Source organism: Crassostrea angulata, chromosome 8 (genome assembly GCF_025612915.1).
Source record: "Crassostrea angulata isolate pt1a10 chromosome 8, ASM2561291v2, whole genome shotgun sequence".
Classification (NCBI taxonomy): Eukaryota; Metazoa; Mollusca; class Bivalvia; order Ostreida; family Ostreidae; genus Magallana; species Magallana angulata.
Window position 1 is genome coordinate 2,008,710 of NC_069118.1, and position 21,990 is coordinate 2,030,699.

At 31.9% G+C, this 21,990-nt stretch overlaps 2 protein-coding genes across 2 annotated transcripts; both read left to right on the plus strand.

The window, feature by feature from the left end:
* Positions 1-7,827: 7,827 nt before the first annotated feature.
* On the plus strand, positions 7,828-11,247 carry LOC128158539 (uncharacterized). The gene is made up of 4 exons (XM_052821415.1): positions 7,828-7,928; positions 8,049-8,225; positions 10,497-10,709; positions 10,926-11,247. Exons 1-4 carry the CDS (start codon positions 7,865-7,867, stop codon positions 11,159-11,161), a joined length of 690 nt encoding a protein of 229 aa, XP_052677375.1. The 5' UTR covers positions 7,828-7,864; the 3' UTR covers positions 11,162-11,247.
* Positions 11,248-11,254: 7 nt separating this feature from the next.
* On the plus strand, positions 11,255-12,528 carry LOC128158540 (cell death abnormality protein 1-like). Its single transcript, XM_052821416.1, has 3 exons — positions 11,255-11,519; positions 11,856-12,083; positions 12,285-12,528. The coding sequence occupies exons 1-3, from the start codon at positions 11,309-11,311 to the stop codon at positions 12,506-12,508; spliced, it is 663 nt and encodes a 220-aa protein (XP_052677376.1). The 5' UTR covers positions 11,255-11,308; the 3' UTR covers positions 12,509-12,528.
* Positions 12,529-21,990: the final 9,462 nt, after the last annotated feature.

Sequence of the window (21,990 nt, forward strand, 5' to 3'; positions counted from 1 at the left end):
ACGGACTTCTAAATGCATGAACTACACATTGTATTTAAAAAACAAAGTTTGTAAAAAGTATAAAAGATACTTAAATAAAAAAAATCGTAACAGATGGATTATTGCTTGTAATAATTACCAATGTATCTGAATTATATTGCACAGATAGTGCTGTCCTACTTCGCGTGTACATCGAACACGTGGGTCGTTCATACAGAGTGCATAACGGCTGCATCTTTATGTTGACCCAAGCACTTTACAATAAATATTTTAAATGAGCAATTGTTAATCGAAGAAAGTAGCAACGTAACATTTTTTTTTATCAAAAATACATCTTTTTCTAAAGTGAATGCTGTCTCTGCGCGATCTATTAAAGTGTGTAATTTGCGTATGTGCGATGTTACAACAGAACGCCACAGGAATACGCTCTAGAATCATGATAGAATGTTTTATTTTGTTTTGTATTTTGTTTGATATTTCTTACCAAACAGCATTTATCATTCAAAAGGCGTTTCTACAAATCGTTTTTACGAGCCGCCAGGAGGCGGTCCGTTATTTGATACATATTCAAATATTGTAACTGCGTTTTTGCGAGATTGTTTTTTTTAATGAATTAATATTATGCTCATTTGTATCAATCAAAAGTAAAATTGCATGTGGAAATATGTTTTATGCCTTTTAAAAATTTTAAATAATACATATTTTAGTTTTACTCGTAAATAAAAAAATTGATTATAGACTGTCGTGTTAGACGCGTTTTTATTGAGACTATAATGTATTCGGAAAATTTCGGAGTTTTTCATTGTATCTAGATCGGTAAACGGGACATACTAAAGACCTAAAATACTAAAGACCTCAGTTACATGGAATTTTATATAAATGATGTATTTGAATTTCTCTATCCTGTGTCAAATAAAATGACTTTGTGTGTGAATTTATTATATTGCCATGTGCTTTGTGATAGAAAATTATCATGAGATGCCATCCATATCAATTATTTACGCAAAAATATGAAAGAAGTGAAAATTTGAATGGACCTGACAATTTGAGCTAACCTGAATTACTTTTTTTCATTCTTTTGAAATAACCATGATTATCTTCATAAACTGTAGTGTGGATAAGATTTATAATTCCATTTAGGAAAAAAATATCCGACTTATTTTTTACATTTAAAATTGTGTAGATTCTACCGGATGAGCATGATCTTACATGTACCTTTATATTAATCCATTTCTATTTTATTATGTGGTCCCTTGAAATTATATAAACTGATGCATTAAGTTTTAATTCAATACAATGCAACCAAAAAATCAAGATGGTTTGAAATATATAATCTACAAGAGAATATACATTCGTAAGTATTAAAATAATGTACACGTACAAATCAGCGCATGTGTTCTCCATTACTTTATACTATAACAATGATCATACTTTTACCGTTAAAATGCTTACAGTAACGAACTCTATTCTTAATAATAATAGTTAAATGTTAAATTTCAAAACGTGTTGCTAAAAATATAGTAATTAAAATTAAAATCTACCATTAAAATTAGTACAACCAACTCGTTATTTTCTTCTTTGTGGTGTGTTTTTATGTTAACAACCAATGATGATTCATACAACAATTATATTTTTGCGGCCCATTTGACGCTGCGTCAATATGTTTTATTGTGTCTAATTTAACGGGTTCAGGTGGATGAGATACCTGAATGTGGGGAAGCATGATTAGTGATCTTGGCCTTTTATATATAGGGGGTGTGTAGTGATGAACGGAACAATAAAAATTGGCAACTATTATGGCGGCATTGGGAGATAAAAGGGAAATAATGCGTATTTATTAATTCATCTCAGCTTTAAACTACAGAATTGCAGAATTGTAGACAGTTGCCAAGCTTTTTACATGATGAAAGGAAGCTAGAGTGCTGATAGTCTTTTCTTCTACCAATGGTAAGTTGCAATATTTTGTAGTATGGTAAAAAAGCTGTGATTTACTATTGCTGTGTTTATAGTAAGTATTTTCGTCACATTTTTATGTACTTGTTATACGAGGTTAAACTTCAACATAAATGCTTTACTTAAATTATATCTTGAGTGTGTGCTTTATACATTAATACAAACGTACAACATTTCATGTAGTTTGCAGTGCAGTTTTACAGTGTTAGTCTTTTTTTTTAAATCTCAAGGTTTAAATTGTTTAGGTTTCAGATACTTTTAACGTTATAAATTTAGAGTCCATATACACTGTCTTTTTAAGCTATTATATGGTGTTATGTTACCTCCATATTGTAATATTAGTCGCTTCGACTAGACCTATGTACATCTGAGTTTATTAATTATGTTACTCAAAATAACTTTCAAATTTAAACGTTTATCTGGTTCATTGCCATGTTCCAGTCCACTGCCAAACGTTGCTATTTTCAATCGCTGCTACCACAGACACATATTGCTTAAATAGTCAAGTCATTATTGAGCTAGGAGACTGGGTTCCAGAGGTCGTGAGTCGTGAGTTCAAGTCCCGGCCGGGGTGGAGGTGGAGCTCCAATAAGGTGAATTTTCCTGTGCTTTTTATATATATATATATATATATATATATATATATATATATATATATATATATATATATATATATATATATATATATATATATATATATATATATATATATATAAAGAAAATTATTAATTTTAAGACAAAACAGAGGAAAACGTTAGCGCTTTCATTCAATCTTCGGACGATTTTAGAATTTTGGACTTAACTATATATATATATCTATATATATAATTCCATAAAATAGTTTTTTTTTTCTGTTTGACTGAGTAGACAGTGGCAGATTCATTTCATTATTGACTGATGGAACATCTGCGAAACATCAAGACTACTTCTGTTGATATATTTTCTTCTCCAAAATTACTGAGCAGATTTTAACCAAACTTGACACAAAGCATTACTATGTAAAGGGGATTTAAGTTCAAATGAAGGGCCACACCCTCTTTAAAGGGGAGATAAATTAGGATAATTGAAAAAAAATCTGTATTTTTTCAAAAATCTTCTAAAAAATTATTAGGCCAGATAAGCTATTCCCTAAAGAAAAGTGGGGCCACAAAACGCGGGGGGGGGGGTGTTATATAAGAATAGAGAAAATCTTCTTCCGGGTAAATCAACAAAAGGGGTTGGTATATACCATATAGGCCTAAATATTCTTCTGCATATTCTTCTGTTTGAAGAAAACAATATAATATTGAAACAATGTGTCAAAATCTCGCGTTTATGGGAATGTTTTTATTACTGTAAAAAGGGATTATCTCGCTTTAGAGAGACTGTTTCTCTATGGGGGAATTGTTCCCAACCTGTTAAACGTTATGTACTTAGTACGACAGCCTTTTGGTAGCAGTCTTTATTATATTTTGTCAACAAATTTGTTGAAGGTTTTTTCTCGGGGTTTTCCAGTGTAGCTTATGTGGCCATAGACGGTCATAGAAGACTTCCCGATGCCTAGCGTGTGGGCGAGTCGACGTGACGTCTGAAGCATGGTACTTTGAGGACCGTATTTCCATGTCACGTTGTGACATTGGGGACAGTACAATGGTCGAGGCAACACTGTACATTATGTACGCGGACGCACTTAGTGGGCACTGAGTACATCGGGAATTACCCTGGTCTGAGGGTGGATACCACCGAAGACACCGATACTGGGACCTGGGCAGCGTGAACTCTAACTCTCTGTCTCTCTCTCTATCTCTCTCTCTCGTTCTCTCTCTCTCTCTCTCATTTCAATTTATTTTGTATATATGCACATATTTGGTTTTTATATAAAATTGTTAAATTAAAAAAAAATCTTCTGTTTTACTTATCAAGCTAAAGGGTGTGATGGCAATGTAATATTTATATTAATGATTGCTGAACTTAGTATTTGCAAATATGGCTAACAAAAAACTACATAACAGTGTAAATTCTACAACATGACGTTGTTTTTTGTTAATTGCTCTTTTTAAAAAGCACCAAAATAAAATAAGTGTTCTTGGGTTTTTTTCATAAATACACGTATCTCTTGCTAGATTTGAATTTTTAGAGAAAAAATATTAGGCACAAATTGTACTATTTAAATTCATTTATATTTTTGTTAAGTGCTGGAATTGTAGAACATGTGCATTTAACGCGCTTAATTATCTTCTGGAAAAGGACTGTGTTCAACAAACTGTTGACATTAGGAGATTTGTCATTTCACTTAGACGTAAAAGGGGCAAAACCATTTCTACATACGTAAGAGTACGAGAGAGCAATGCACAATTTTGACTGTTACTGAAGACAGTGCATAGAACCATATTTGTACAAATAAATTATCAATGTAAATAATCAGAAAAAGGCATTCGTTATTAACTTAACAATTTAGTTGATACATGTATTACATTTTACAACATCATTCAATTTTCCTTCCATTTTACGTATTTGACGGAGACCGATCCTGGACAATACAGTTTATACTTTATAAACTGATAATCTAAGTCAATCAAATGACGAGCTATATACAGACTTACATGATTCACATATAATAACCGAATGTGTAATTCAAATACAGTATGCACACTTTGATACAACGGAGTCTAAAAACATTACTTTCAAAGAAATCCCAACAATGAACCATTATTATTGTTTTCAAGTAGAAAAGTAAGTGGTATTAGAGCGATGTTTACATAAGGATCATTTCCTGTCTGCCATGATGTGAACATAAAGACCATTACCTGTCTGCCACGATGTGTACATAAAGACCATTACCTGTCTGCCACGATGTGTACATAAAGACTATTACCTGTCTGCCACGATGTGTACATAAAGACCATTACCTGTCTGCCACGATGTGTACATAAAGACCATTACCTGTCGGCCACGATGTGTACATAAAGACTATTACCTGTCTGCCACGATGGATACATAAAGACCATTACCTGTCTGCCACGATGTGTACATAAAGACCATTACCTGTCGGCCACGATGTGTACATAAAGACTATTACCTGTCGGCCACGATGTGTACATAAAGACCATTACCTGTCTGCCACGATGGGTACATAAAGACCATTACCTGTCTGCCATGATGTGTACATCGATATCATAACCTGTCTGCCACGATGGGTACATAAAGACCATTGCCTGTCTGCCATGATGTGTACATAAAGATCATTACCTGTCTGCCACGATGTGTACATAAAGACCATTACCTGTCTGCCATGATGTGTACATAAAGACCATTACCCGTCTGCCACGATGTGTACATAAAGACTATTACCTGTCTGCCACGATGTGTACATAAAGACTATTACCTGTCTGCCACGATGTGTACATAAAGACCATTACCTGTCGGCCACGATGTGTACATAGAGATCATTACCTGTCTGCCATGATGTGTACATAAAGACCATTACCTGTCTGCCATGATGTGTACATAAAGACTATTACCTGTCTGCCACGAAGTGTACATAAAGACCATTACCTGTCTGCCACGATGTGTACATAAAGACTATTACCTGTCTGCCACGATGGATACATAAAGACCATTACCTGTCTGCCACGATGGGTACATAAAGATCATTACCTGTCTGCCACGATGGGTACATAAAGACCATTACCTGTCTGCAATGATGTGTACATAAAGACCATTACCTGTCTGCCACGATGGGTACATAAAGACCATTACCTGTCTGCAATGATGTGTACATAAAGACCATTACCTGTCTGCCACGATGGGTACATAAAGACTATTACCTGTCTGCTACGATGGGTACATAAAGACCATTACCTGTCTGCCACGATGTGTACATAAAGACCATTACCTGTCTGCCACGATGTGTACATAGAGATCATTAACGTTAACGTTATTTCTATTTCACGGATTCGTTCTATCAACATATACAGCAAATGTCAAATGACAATGTTCATGACTTAATAGCTTATACAGGCAAACACGATAAATACAGCTTGGTCTTATTGGGAGGGGGGGGCTTTGAAGGAATTATTAACAAATTTTTATTTCATTTGACATGAATAGGTGTAAATACCTAGTGTTTTCTCTAATATGAGATGATTCATGAACATTTCTCAGTGATGGATTGTTTCAATTAATCAAACGGAAATGAGTATTTACAACCTGGATTGCGGAAGTATAATTAAAATGGTACTTTTTCTCTGCACTCCAATAAAAAAAAAATGTTTAAAAATAACATTTCAAACCTGTAATATGCACATTATATCTAAAAATATTGTATGAATCAATTAACCTCAATATATTTTTTTTATACTTGTCTGTGCTTCATGAAAAATATTAGACTCAGTCTGGTATGTTTAGTGGTCGCGATCTACTTACATTTTTCAATTGGTTTCTGAAATTTATATTGAAGTCAATGTATAAGGTGTGTATTTATTGCACTTAACACTTGCAAAAATTTCTTTTTGATATCAAAATTTACGATGAAGGAGAAAGATTTTATTTTTTTTATCAAAGTACAGAATGTAATCCTTATAGATGAACTTTAAAACCAAAAAAAAACTTCTATTGCTTATATGGTTAAAAAAAATATTTTCGATTATGTTCAAGAACATGATATGCAATTAAAATAGGAATTTTTCTATTGTGTCTAGAGTGCAATAAAAGCCTACAGCCAAAGTCCGTTCATAACTTGTACGATATGTTTTGAACACGTTTGCAAAGATTTAATAGTGTGGAACATGACCATCAAAAATATGTGATTAGCTGTATCAATTGTTGCTGATTATTCCACAGAAACATCAAAATTTTTACGTAAAATTTAGGACTTTTATTAAAAATCTTTTGTATTATTCCTTATTTGGAAAAATATTTGTAGTGGCATAATACTATGGAATCATTAAAATTCGTGGGGACAATTCTCGTGGATTGCTAAAAATTTACAGATTCTTTAGACCTTAATGTCGTGTTTTCTCTTATACCTGTACAAGGCAATATTTTTAAACCATAATTCATAACGATTGATGAGAGGCACGCACGAATTCAACGAAAATTGAACCACCACGAAATCTAATGATTCCTCACTATTTGATGCAGTATTGAAGCGATTAAATTATCCCTATATCCAGTATAATAAGTATAAGGAAATAGCAAAAAATATAACTGGTTTATGAAATTAAAACGTTCATTCAAAGACTAAAAAAGTGGACATTTCCGAAGAAGGGTAATAAGGGTGGAACCAAAAGAGACCTGGACAACAACTGGACGTGGTTCATGTAACAGATCCGAAGATGGACTCTAAACAGACAGACAGACATGGTTATATCTGTTGGTTATATCTGTTGACGGCTTCATATGTTAAACAGCATGATGAAGCTTTTATGAATCTCTAACCTTTATTTAACTGGTAATATGTGTTGACAATCTTATAATATGCTAACTTGTATGGTTATACATGTACCACCTTCTATACTGAAGGATATTTTATATATTAAATAGATATCATTATTTTATGACGTGTATTGTCCTCTTTACGTCGACTTTGCAGAACTGGATCATTTCTAATCAGGAAAAATATTAACGTTGTTGAATGATTGGCAATATAAGGTATGTACCTACAAAAGTAACGCAAACGCATTTAGATATGCTTCTCTTACGTTAATATATATTTAGAATAATATGTAGAAAGAAAAAGAGAAACACTTTACATTAATAAAATACACTTTTTTCTTTTCCCCTTTAATATCAAAAGTACATTTTTAAACCCACACAAAGCGGACGGAAGAGCATCGAGAATAAATGTTCGCAGATTAAAGATGCACTTAGAACCATTATAGAATATCATGACAGTGTTCAATTGAGGAAGGATTTATCGAAATTAGATACATGTACTGTAAAATAAGACATTATGAAAGGTAGCAACGCTTTAGAAATTATTTGTTTAATATTGTTTATCAAAATACCCGTCAAAGGTAAGTTTTTAAAGTTTTAGATTTTGTATTTGGTGAAAGATGTTTTCATGAAAATATATAATATAAACGAATGCTAATATATAATATTGATGTCTTTTAATAAAAATTGAAACATGGCAGCCTATGAAATACGAGAGGCCTACCAGTCCTCTACCAATGGGTCGTACGTGGCTTCTCTCGGATGTGATGGTGATATGGACACATTCTCTTTGACAAATTACGGAGACAATGAATCATGGTCTGTTGTACTGGATAACATTTATAAAATCACCTGGATTTTCATCCGCATTAGAGCCGGTAAGCGCTTTCTTTTTTCTGAACACATGTTTTTTAAAACGGAAATATTTAAGAATTAATTTCTAATAATATAAGAGTAATTAATAAATTTTATATTCCATGGTGACATAGCATTTCTTTTTTGCGTCAATGAGAAATAATGACGGACAAGACTGGGATTCGAACCCGGCACCCCTGAATATATATAAATATATCTGTGTAATTTGAATGTTTTTAACAGATATTTAAATTTAATTTAAAGTCAAATAAAAGTTAGTCTTTTTTAATATCCGTTAAAATAAAAAACAAAATAACCATTTGTCATATATTTCCTGAAACAATGTTTTTATCATTTAAAAACATATTTTAAACAAAAGGTTTTTTTCGATTTGAACAAATCCTTTCGGTTTTTTTGGCCAAGGGAAAGTCTATCATAATGTATCTTGTACTGATCGTAAAAAGTTCTATTCTACATATAGTTGTTGATAATAGCTTATAGCGTCCTCTAGCACCAGCTTATATGTTATTTTTAGCAAGGAAAAAAAGACAAGAAATAGTCACAAACATTAAAAAGCATGCAACATTTTTACATCCAGCTGAGCTAGCTTCCTTTTCTTTTCAAAAAAAAAACTTCCATATGCTTTTTTAAATCAAAGTTTACAAATCTCGAAACTTGCAATATTTATCAGAGTTTAATTAAGGCAATCTCTTAGGATTCAATACCTGTGTAATACAACGCATAAAATCTATCTTCAATAAACAAAAAAGGCAAAAAATGTGCTTTACTAAAAGGAAGGATGCACACAAGTAAACGTCCTCTTTAAAGAATTATTTATTTTTACTTCCTTCCTACTGTTCTCGAAAAAATATTAACTCGAAAAGTATAGCCGTACACAAATATCTACCTCATACATAAAACGTCAATTTAAAAACATGGTTGTTTTATGCATTATCTTTAAAAAAAAAACTGAAATTCAATCGATAAGTATGGGACATTAATCAGTGATATATTTGATATATTACTAACAAATTATTTAAACAATATAAATTTTGTTGGTGATTCATGAAGGGAGCGATATTTCAGATAAAAATAGATAACACACGTTGCTACCTTCATAAGCATTTCATTGTTTATATTTGCATCTTTCCTTTAAATCTTTAAATTAACAAACTGACGGATATGTTATCTAAAAAAAAACTGAAAAATTATAATTCTGTGCTAGGCAAATAAAGATATGTTTCTCTCTTTTTATTATAATTTATGAACTTTTGACTTTTGGAATTTGTCAAGTTATTTCAACAATACAAGTACAGTAAAACTCGTTTAGTAAGAACACGAGTATAGCGAATTATCGGATATAGCGAATTTTTTTTTAGTCCCCGGTAAAATTCTTGACAAATCTTTGCAAAATTTTACGGTCATAACAAATTCGGATATAACAAATTCATGGATATAGCGAACTGATTTTGAATCTTGTAGAGTTGAATAATAACAGAATTTTAAACTTTTATAACGAATTTCTTTACTGGTAAAAAAGTTTGCACTCGCATTTAATATCATAGTTTGAATAATGAATTGACTTTCATATAAATGTTATCAATTCACAATCCGATTATTAAAGGTATCAAAGTAATGTATTTTTATTTTAAGCCCCAATTAGCAAAAACTATAGTCTGGTGAAAGAAGACATGTATATAGTGAATTTGCTATTGGTTTTTTTTTACGAATTCGTTATACGGATATACGAATTACAGATAAAACTAAGTAAATCCATTGGTCCCTAGAATTCGCTATAACCGAGTTTTACTGTATAGTGCGGGGTTTTTTTTTTTTTTGGTGATTCATGATTATGAGGGAGCGACATTTAAGAAATAATAAATAAGCCGCGTTGCTACCTTCATAAGCATTTTATTCTTTGTATTTGTATCTTTTCTTTGAAGCTTAAAATAAACAAACCGGTGGGCATGTGTTCTTTTCAAGAAACTGGAAATCAGTTGCTAAGAAAAGAATATTTATTTGTCTCTTTTTGTACGAAAGCCTTCAGAATTTGACAAATTAAAAGATACATGTACATTACAGATTTAAAAAATGAAACAAAATGCTTAGATGTCCAACAAGAATTATATTACACAAACATTATTGCTATATGTCTACTGCTACCTATATTAAATAGAATAGGTTGATATCCAACGAAAAACGCATCAAGATGCATGCAATTAAAATAAATAACAATGAAAAAGTAATATAAACTTAAATCAGAGTTATATGTATTGTACAAGATTACTTTGCAGGTTCATATGAGTCTAAAATTGAACTGAGTCAACGAGGAACGACATCTGATAAATGTTCAGATATCAAGTCAGATACTGCTGAAATGTCAGAGGTAATTGAGAAGATAGTAACCTGCTCCTATAGTGATAAATCCGTATATAAATTAGGAAATAAACTGACCGTCAGCAGTATGCAACGTGGAGTCATGCAAGTATTCGAGATCACCCCTTTAGGTATGATTTTCTTATTTCAGTTACCATTTGTGAGTTAAGTAAACAGATATGTTTAATGTTAACAAAAATTAAAAACTATCATATTATCATTATCGTAATTATATATGATGTAAAGTTCTTTAAGGGATGAAAAGAACAATATTGTTTTCAATAATTGCAAATAGATAAACATTGAATTGGCAGAACAGCAATGTTTGATCTTACTGATTTTTTCAGGATTTTCACAGTTTGATCAAGAATTAATTCAGAATGTCTCAGATTTTCCTGCATCAAAAGCATTAGACAACGTATTGGAAACTTATTACCATTCTGAATCAAAAAGTAAAGCGTCATGGTTTTTGAAATTGAACGAAGTCAAAGTTGTAAAATGGATTCTTATTTCGATCAGAGGAGGTAACAATTTCTATACGGTTGGCTTTCCATATATACATGTATATGCATACACTACATAGAAAATATGGTTAATTTTATTTATTTAAGTATTTAAAACAATCAATGCCAAGTTGGAATACTAATTATGTATTGTATTCAAATACAGAAAATTCTTCCCTGAGGGACTAGTCATATTTAGCACGCAAAAAATGGGTAAAACATGATATATGTCTCACACGTCAGGTCATTATGAAATACATCTCAGTGTTGGAAACACCGCCATGACTTTGGCTACCAGGTGCAAGGCATTTGAATTACCTGGAATAATACAACCACAGCAGACAGCAATAGAATGCGACGCAGCACTAAGTGGGGATACATTTATAGTGAAAAAGATAGATGATGGGCCATTGAGACTGTTCGAGGTGTATCCTATAAGTAAGTGTGTTCGTTTTTTCTCGCTACCGTCTGACATTAAAGATACTGACCAACTAACTACTTGGTAATCGATATTTTAAGTATAATTTGAACATTTTATCTCAGAAAGAGACTAAATAAAGGGGAGAGTATTATCGTTACTCATAATATGTAAAAATACAATTTGCTTGATTCATATAGTTTGTCTGGTTTTTGTTTTATACAATTCTTCAGTGTAAGCTATCACGTGATAGCTTACACTGAAAATTCAACGTATTGAGGTGTGATACATGTAATTAATGAATTTATATACAGTCAATAAAATTAAATGGAACATACTTTTACATTCAATATCAGTATGCCCTTCAAATCACTTCGGACCAAACTGTGCAAGATGTCGCAAGAGTTGTCGGTCCTGTGATTCTATCACTGGGGTGTGTGTCCAATGTAATGGTTCGTTCTACGGAGAGTATTGTCAACACAGCTGTCCAGAAAACTGTCTGAATACGACATGCGACCAACGGACGGGGTCTTGTAATGGTTGTGTGGATCATTACAGAGGCAAAACCTGCAAGGAATATATTGGTACGTTTGTATGAATAACATATGTAGATAAATAAAAATATCTGAGCGTTTGCATCAGTAAAACGACCTCATCAATGAACAATATCTGTTTTAAATGCCTGTAAAACTATTCAAACGATTCTTATTACAATCTCTACTTAAGATTTAAAAGCAGTAAACAGTTTGTTCAGCATTGACTTATTTGAACACTTACTGCTTTAGAGCCGAATACAAACAGAAACACACTTCGTTGTAATCACTCGTTTGTCACGTGTGAACAAAACATCAAGGTGTGTATGCTATGTACCTCGAGTTTGATGCTTGAAAAGTGCAAATATAGCTGTGAAGAAATCTGCTCTGGAAGCTCCTGTCTGGAAATAGTAGATAACGAAACAGTTCGACAGTGTGGTAAGGAGGTTTTGTTTCGTTTATTTAGCCAAGTTTGATCATATGTTTTATTTATAACAGGCACCTGACGTCTGAAGCATTGTACTTTGAGGACCGTATTTCCATGTCACGTTGTGACATTTGGGGCAGTACAATGGTCGAGGCAACACTGTGCATTACGTATGCGGACGCACTTAGTGGGCACTGAGTACATCGGGAATTACCCTGGTCTGAGGGCGGATACCACCGAAGATACCGATACCGGGACCTTGGCAGCATGAACTCTCTCTCTCTCTCTCTCTCTCTCTCTCATTTTAATTTATTTTGTATGTATGCACATATTTTTTTTAAATTTAGAATTGTAAAATTAAAAAAAAGTGTTTTACTGATCAAGCTAAAGTGTGTGATGACAATGTAATATTTACTAGTATATTAATGATTGCTGAACTTCATATTTGCAAATATGGCTAACAAAAAACTACATAACATTGTTAATTCTAAAACATGACGGTGTTTGTTGTTAATTGCTCTTTTTATAAAGCACCAAAATAAAATGTGTGTTCTTGTTTTTCTTTTTTATAAATACATGTATATCTTGCTAGATTTGAATTTTTAGAGAAAAAATATTAAGCACAAATTGTTCTATTTAAATTTATTCACATTTTTGTTAAGTGCTGGAATTATAGAACATGTACATTTAACGCGCTTAATTATCTTCTGGAAAAGGGCTGTGTTCAACAAACTGTTGACATAATGGGATTAGTCATTTCACTTAGACGTCAAAGAGGGAAAACCATTACTACATACGTAAGAGTACGAGAGAGCAATGCACACTTTTGACCGTAACTGAAGACAGTGCATAGTACCATGTTTGTACAAATAAATTATCAATGTAAATAATTAAAGAAACGCATTCGCTATGATCAACATAACAATTGAGTTGATACATGTATTACTTTTTACAAGATCATTCAATTTTTCTCCCATTTAACGTTTTTGACGGAGACCGATCCTGGAAAATACAGTTTATACTTTATAAACTGATAATCTTAGTCAATTAAATGATGAGCTACATACAGACTTACATGATTCACATATAATAACCGAATGTGTAACTCAAATACAGTATACACACTTTGATACAACGGAGTCTGAAACATTACTTTCAAAGAAATCCTAACAATGAACCATTATTATTGTTTTCAAGTAGAACGGTGAGTGGTATTAGAGCAATGTGTACATAGAGATCATTACCTATCTGTCACGATATGTACATAAAGACTATTACCTGTCTGCCACGATGTGTACATAAAGACTATTATCTATCTGCCACGATGTGTACATAAAGACCATTACCTGTCGGCCACGATGTGTACATAAAGACCATTACCTGTCGGCCACGATGTGTACATAAAGACCATTACCTGTCGGCCACGATGTGTACATAAAGACCATTACCTGTCGGCCACCAGGTGTGCATAAAGACCATTACCTGTCGGCCACGATGTGTACATAAAGACCATTACCGATATCAATAAGTATGGGACATAATTCGGTGATATATTTGATATATTACTGGCAAATTATTTAAGCAATATAATTTTTTTTGTTGATTCATTCCAGACATGATGGGAGCGACATTGAGGAATAAAATAGATAACACACGTTCTAACTTCTTAAGCATCCCATTGTTTATATTTGCATCTTTCCTTTAAAGCTTTAAATTAACAAACTGGTGGATATGTGTTATCTAATAAACTGAAAAATTATAACTCTGTGCTAGGCAAATAATGATATGTTTCCCACTTTTTATTATAATTTATGAACTTTTGACTTTTGGAATTTGTCAAGTTTTTTCAACAATACAAGAACAGTAAAACTCGTACGAACACGGGTATAGCGAATTATCGGATATAGCTAATTTTTTAGTCCCCGGTAAAATTCTTGACAAATCTTTGCAAATTTTTACGATCATAACGAATTCAGATATAACAAATTTATGGATATAGCGAACTGATTTTGAATATTGTAGTTTGAATAATGAATTGATTTTGATATAAATTTTATCAATTCACAATCCGATTATTAAAGGTATCAAGGTAATGTATTTTTATTTTAAGTCCCAATTAGCAAAAACTATAGTCTGGTGAAAGAAGACATGTATATAGTGAATTTGCTATAGGTTTTTTTCACGAATTCGTTATACGGATGTACGAATTACAGATATAATTCACTTAATCAATTGGTCCCTAGAATTCGCTATAACCGAGTTTTACTGCATAATGCTTTTTTGGGTGATTCATGATTATGAAGGGAGCGACATTTAAGAAAAAATAAATAAGCCACGCTGCTACCTTCATAAGCTTTTTATTCTTTGCATTTGTATCTTTCCTTTGAAGCTTAAAAAACACTGGTGGGCATGTGTTCTTTTCAAGAAACTGGAAATCAATTGTTCAGAAAAAAATATTTTATTTGTCTGTTTTTGTACGTAAGCCCTCGGAATTTGTCAAATTAAAAGATACATGTACATTACAGATGTTCAGATGTCCATCAAGAATTATATTACACAAACATTATGGTTATATAATGTCTACTGCTACCTATATTAAATAGAATAGGTTGATATCCAACGAAAAGCTTAAAAGATGCATGCAATAAAAAAAAACAAAAAAGTAATATAAACTTGAGAGTTATATGTATTGTACAAGATTACTGTTCAGGTTCATATGAGTCTAAAATTGAACTGAGTCAACAGAGAACGACATCTGATAAATGTTCAGATATCAAGTCAGATATAACTGAAATGTCAGATGTAATTGAGAAGATAGTAACCTGCTCCTATTGTGAAAAATCCATATATAAATTAGGAAATAAACTGACCGTTAGTAGTATGCAACGTGGAGTCATGCAAGTATTCGAGATCACCCATATAGGTATGATTTTCTTATTTGTGATACCATTTGTGAGTTGAGTAAACAGATATGTTAAATGTTAACAAAAATTAAAAACTATCATATTATCATTATCGTAATTATACATGATGTAAAGTTCTTTAAGTGATATAAAGAACAATATTGTTATCAATAATTGCAAATGGATAAAAATTGAATTGGCAGAACAGCAAAGTCTGATCTTACTGATTTTTTCAGGATTTTCACAGTTTGATCAAGAATTAATTCAGAATGTCTCAGATTTTCCTGCATCAAAAGCATTAGACAACGTATTGGAAACTTATAACCATTCTGAATCAAAAAGTAAAGCGTCATGGTTTTTGAAATTGAACGAAGTCAAAGTTGTAAAATGGATTCTTATTTCGATCAGAGGAGGTAACAATTTCTATACGGTTGGCTTTCCATATATACATGTATATGCATACGCTACATAGAAAATATGGTTAATTTTATTCAAGTATTGAAAACCATCAATGCCAAGTTAGAATACTAATTATGTATTTTATTCAAATACAGAAAGTTCTTCCCTGAGGGACTAGTCATATTTAGCAAAAAAAAAAAATGTGTAAAACATGATATATGTGTCACATGTCAGGTCATTACGATGTTGGTCCCATTGCTTACCTTAGAAACAGTGTTTAAAAAAAATTGCTAAGTTGGAACGATATATATCAAATACTCTGCATTGCTTAAACCTTATCTAAAACATATTAGTTCTATCAATTCTAGACATAATTTTTTATTGTATTTCAAACTAAACAATAATTTCTTATCACGATTTTTCAAAGAAGAAAGATGTGCAAGTAAAATGTTTTACTCCAAAAACACATAAGTATTGTTGGCAAAACGGTATTTAGAACGAAGATATACTAGTAAAATAATAATTAATTCCACATTTTATTTTAAATGATTTGCATTTTTTATGACTGACTAAATCAATTAGGACAGCTGTTTAACTATAAAATGTTAATCTTTTTGCGAGTTAAAAAATGTTTATTCATTTGTAAAAAATAAAGCACAATACTGCAATAATTAGATATTAAAACACGATTGATAATATCAGAAGTTCATAGCCACTTTACGGTGTTTAATTTCTGTGCTCTGCAAACAAGTTAAAAATTGATCGTGTAAACAGTATATATACATGAAACATAATTTTGTATACATGCAAGATGATTATATTGAAACAAATCCTTTTAAGGCATTGAAAAAAATGCAATGCAAACATGAGTATCTGACAGATATCATAAAGGTGCAAAACATTACTTTCACAAATACAAGTTATTAAAGTCTACATGCTAATATAGTATGCTAACAGTTAACTTATGTATGTCAGCATTTTATTTTATTATCTTAATATTCAAAATACTTATATTATGTATCCCATGCTTGTGATTTTAACATTTGGAATTGGAATTAGGTACTTTTAAAGTTAATTTTCTGGATCAAATTTACCTCACTAACTGAGCTATATATTATAAGAGAATCAGGTCTGTTTTGTTTAAATGCAAGTTTATAGAATATTACATTATTTTACCTGTGTATTACTATTGATATAAGCCATCAATTATTTAGCCAATAAATTAAAAAATGACATTCCTTAAACATTTATGCGGCTAAATACATCTTAGTTTGACATTGTAAGTGCATGAATTTCCCCTAAAAATATTGTATCAAGATTTTTATTTGCGTGTTTAAGTTTAGACATACCTGTCCGACTAATTGGAGGCGCGACTGGGTATGAGGGTAGATTAGAAGTGTACTACAATGAAAGCTGGGGGACGGTGTGTGATGACGTATGGAACAAGCAGCTCTCTGCTGTAGTGTGTCGATCTCTAGGGTTCACATGGTAAGGTTCTTTGATCAATGGCGTAAATATGTCAATCTTGGTAAACTTGTAACCATGTTAAGATTGTATGTTTTTCATGTATTTTACTCCAAATACGCCACATATACCTTTATGAATAATGCGATATTTAAATTGTAATCACAATATATATTTATTAATCAGGAATACCTCTGAATCCTATTGTTGTGCTCGATATGGTCTTGGTTCGGGTCATATCTGGTTAGACAACGTTAACTGTACTGGGTCTGAGGAAAGAATAGAGGATTGTAGGCACAATGGCTGGGGAATTTCCGACTGTGGTCATGGTGAGGATGTGTCTGTCAGCTGCCTTCCGTCAAATGGTACGATTCTTTTAAATGTCTGTTTAGTGTAGGTTTCTATACCTGAATATAAGAAACATTTTAACTCTGATGCAAATTTTACTGATTGTTTTGGATATTTTTATTACAATAACTTAAAAACAAAAGTCTCTGTTATTGTAATAATCATTGTATTTTAAACGACAAAATGTATAAGGAATAATTGTCATCATATGTTGTTCACATGATTTTACATTGAACACAAAGTCTACATGCACATGTACGTGTTCGCCCCTATAAATTGAATAATTTTATAAAATATGAAATAAAATAATCTTAAAACTTAAAAAATATTAAAACTACTATGTCTTCTATAGAAAATCAAAAATGAAATAAGACACTACCAATATTACTTTATTTACCGTGACGAAATTTCGAACAAGAAATTGGTATTCTGCAGCAAGTGCTTCATTTTATGGCTATTTTTTTGTGTTGGCAACCTGAATAAATGTATGTACAGGATGGAACCATTAAAACAAGAACATCGACTTTGAGTAGTTGTATCAAACAGCGCTGTAATGTATGTCTGTCTTTTTCATTGTTGTCAATTCAGACATATATTAAATTGATTGACACGATTTGTTCGACATTTAAATAGTACGTAATGTTTTGATATTTCACTTGCTACCAGCGTCATTTTTAACTTCGTTTTAAGATGAGAATAGTGACATTATACCGAAAGTCTGCATTCTAGTAAAAATGACTTATGATTAAACATATTTGCATTTATGCAAATATACCTTGAATAGATTAAAATATGTCAAGAACCCGATGAATGCCTCATCGACATATTGTTTGAAAAAAGTAATAGTTTATTTATGAACGATGATGTTTTAGCAATACTTATTGATGACCACTTACTTTTGTAGATGTGGTTCGACTAGTAGGTGGTTCATCAATATACGAGGGAAGGCTAGAGATTTTTCACAATGGAATTTGGGGTACAGTGTGCGATGATATGTGGAACAGCCATAACACAGCTGTAGTGTGTACATCTCTTGGATTCTCGCCGTAAGTCTCTCCTTCTCTATCTCTTTATCTCATATTATCGGTGGAAGACGGCAAAATTCAAATATTTACTTCTTTCGATATTCTTTTCGTACATTACCCAGTGTATAAGTGTAAAGTTATATAGACTGTGTGTTAAGGAGGAAGAGGCAACTCCATATTGTGAACTGCCTACTATCGAAATAAACAATAAAAAAATATTCAGTTTGATTGTTATGCTTTTTTCTGTTACAAGTATGTTAAATAACTGCGTATCACAATATCTTAGAGCGTTGATTGCAAATCTGTAAGTCATACGTTAGAATCCCACTTTTGGCTTTTAGAGTTTTCAAAACAAAAAATTATCTTGTAAAATTTTAAAATTGGGAAATGGGGGGATGATACCATTAGTATACCCTTGTTTAGTGGGAAAATGCATTGTATAAGCAAATGAGGAATTATAAACTACTATTTATAATATTGACTTTCATCAGTGCTGAGGCTGTGTCAGTACATGGCCAACCTTTTGGACTAGGGACGGGACCAATTCATTTTTTAAATGTTGTGTGTCAGGGAAATGAAAGCAGTATTGTGCAATGTCAAGACTGTGGATTTGTTAATCACAACTGTGACCACGCGAAAGATGTTTGTATAAACTGTACATCTCACAAAAGTAAGTTTCGCTTACTATTATAACGAATGAATGAAAATTTACCGATTTTTTGATTTGTAATCTTTTTTCAATATCTTGTGAAGATGAACTTCCTCATGTATTTACAACGTATTCACAGCATTTTTTAAAACTAAAATCATTATGTAGAAATCACGACGAGGCTTGTCGGAGGTTCTTCTACTTACGAGGGGAGAGTAGAAGTCTATCAAAATGGAACTTGGGGAACAGTTTGTGGAAGATGGTGGGGTAACGCCGATGCTGCGGTAGTTTGTAAATCCCTGGGATTTCCTGGGTATACTTGATTTTAATATCATAATGGTTATGTACCTTATGACAAACCAATCAAACTGAAATATTAATGCTTCTTATAGTTTTTTTAAAGGTGTGAATTAATAATGGGTCACGGTATTAATTCATCAATATATTACATGAATCTAATGTTCCGACATGTTACGACACATTCTCATGTACTGCAAATTCAAATTTGTTTCAAGTCGTGATATCCGATGGTAGGGTTTGGCCGAATGAGGGGTTGAATTTTTACATTGGAATTAATGGATGAAAACCCTCTCAAGAACTTTAATGCAACAATATTGGAATATGGAAACAATTTTTATTAATTGCAAATTCTACTATATATGATTTAAATAAGTAAAAATCAATATTGTTTTAAAAAATATCGACCTAACCCTAACCCCGACCTATAGATACTATACTACTATATTAAAATAATAGACTCGAGTATTTGGGCTTTAATACCAAGAAATCGGAAGAATACTGTCGTTTGTTTTATATATTTTAAACACCATTGGTACTTGAAGATTACCAATTTGTTTTTATTTTTTTCGATCAAGCTTCGCTGATTCATAATCAACGAAAAATCCTTTTAAAAATCCGGAAATCATCTGGATTTTTATTCATTTTACAACCTTGCGCATGTGCATTATATTCACACTAAATCACGGGATTCTCTTTGGTATATGTTTCCACAATATTACATTTGCATGGATAAACTCAGGAACGATATTACAAATACTTGTTTTTGAAATTTGTCTTATAACCTGTTCATTAATAGAAATACGGGAGATAACTCTTACTCAGTGCATTTAATATGAAAAATCCCGAGAGTTCTGAATGTCAACATGGTTTGTAAAATCGAAGCGAGTGAATAAGTGTTAAATTCTTCATTGATATGAATCAAATTTTTAGATTAAATGTGTCAATGTATCTATTTCGAAAATGTACGTTATAATATGCGATGTCAACCCGTGCATGCACGGGTCAAAGTCTAGTGTTAACTTAAAGGTCTGGAAATGTGACTGAATAGCAGAGTTTTGTCATTAAGTCACATTTCAGTTTCCCTTCAGTCACGTTTAAATTGACTGAATGACACAGATGCATCATGTGCTCTGGATCGTTATAGACTACAAGAAGAGACTCATATTTTGATATTTAAAAATATTTAAGTTAAAAACAGCTCAAACCATGATATTAAACATATGATGCTACTAAAAATGTTGTTTCTTGTAAAAGGAATCCAATTTTTCAAATAATTTATAATGATTTTGATGACGGAATCTCTGGTATAAGGTTTTAAAAAGATAAATAAGCACTTGATATAAAGTTTTATTGTTCTTAGTTCTGTTCTTTTCAGTATTGGTTGTAAAAACAAACACAATAATTTTGAATGTATTTAATTTATAACATTAGGAAACTTTCCTGAAGTTTTTGTGACAATCACATTTTTACAATGAAAATGTATTTTCAAAACGGTAACGACTTTTCATATATTAACAATAATGTTTCTTTTTTTAAAATGGCATACTTTGAACCCAAATAGATATGCAAAGACAGCATATCAAACTGTATCAATATTCTAGGACTGGTGCAGTGGGTAGCTGCTGCTCTTTATTTGGATATGGATCGGGACCGATTCATCTTAATTATGTGGAATGCAGCGGTTCAGAAACAGATTTGAGCCAATGTGTGCATACAGAAGCAAAGAACCAGTATTGTGGGATTTACCATGCTTCTTCTGTCAAATGCCTAAATGGTTAGATCAGCAATATGCAAATTATATGTTCCTATTTTTCCATGTTGTTTTCTTTGAATATAACATATATTACTTTATCTACGAAAAGCTTTTCATGTACAGCACAAAATATTATCTAGCAGTACTTAAGATTTAAAAAAACATAACTTCATGATTCAATCATTTTTAAATCTAAAATAATTCATGATATAATTAAGCTTCTTTCATAAATACCTCTTCATTACAATTTCTAACATAAAACCTGAAATGATTTTGGCTGAATTACAGTTCATAAGGCTACAATGCCATCATCTGATCCAACTATACCTAATGTTCAAACCTCAGCTGTTATATGCCCATCAAAACCCAGCACAACAGCCACACCATCACCAGCCCAAACAACAGGTGTTTCACTAATTTCTACTGAAACTTTAACGGCTACGGAAAATCAAATTACAACTGTGATGTCATCTCCGTTTCAAACTGCAGTTGTAACCTCACAAGCTATTCTAAGTAGGAGTGTTTCTTTAACATCCTTTCGGATTACCACCGTTACATCGGCACCAATCTCATCAACATTTGTAGAATCTTCATCTGTTAAAAAAACAACAGATGTTCCAAGAACTAGATCAACAATAACATCACGTATGTAATAATATTGAAAATGTCATAGACATGTTATATAAAACA

What these genes read in the sequence shown, in the direction of transcription:
- LOC128158539 (XM_052821415.1), top strand. Translation starts at nt 7,865, where the DNA reads ATGAAAGGTAGCAACGCTTTAGAAATTATTTGTTTAATATTGTTTATC. An exon ending in TATCAAAATACCCGTCAAAG is followed by an intron (nt 7,929 to 8,048) that starts GTAAGTTTTTAA and finishes GAAACATGGCAG; the next exon opens with CCTATGAAATACGAGAGGCC. An exon ending in ATTCGAGATCACCCCTTTAG is followed by an intron (nt 10,710 to 10,925) that starts GTATGATTTTCT and finishes TGATTTTTTCAG; the next exon opens with GATTTTCACAGTTTGATCAA.
- LOC128158540 (XM_052821416.1), top strand. Translation starts at nt 11,309, where the DNA reads ATGTCTCACACGTCAGGTCATTATGAAATACATCTCAGTGTTGGAAAC. An exon ending in GTTCGAGGTGTATCCTATAA is followed by an intron (nt 11,520 to 11,855) that starts GTAAGTGTGTTC and finishes ATTCAATATCAG; the next exon opens with TATGCCCTTCAAATCACTTC. An exon ending in AACCTGCAAGGAATATATTG is followed by an intron (nt 12,084 to 12,284) that starts GTACGTTTGTAT and finishes TTACTGCTTTAG; the next exon opens with AGCCGAATACAAACAGAAAC.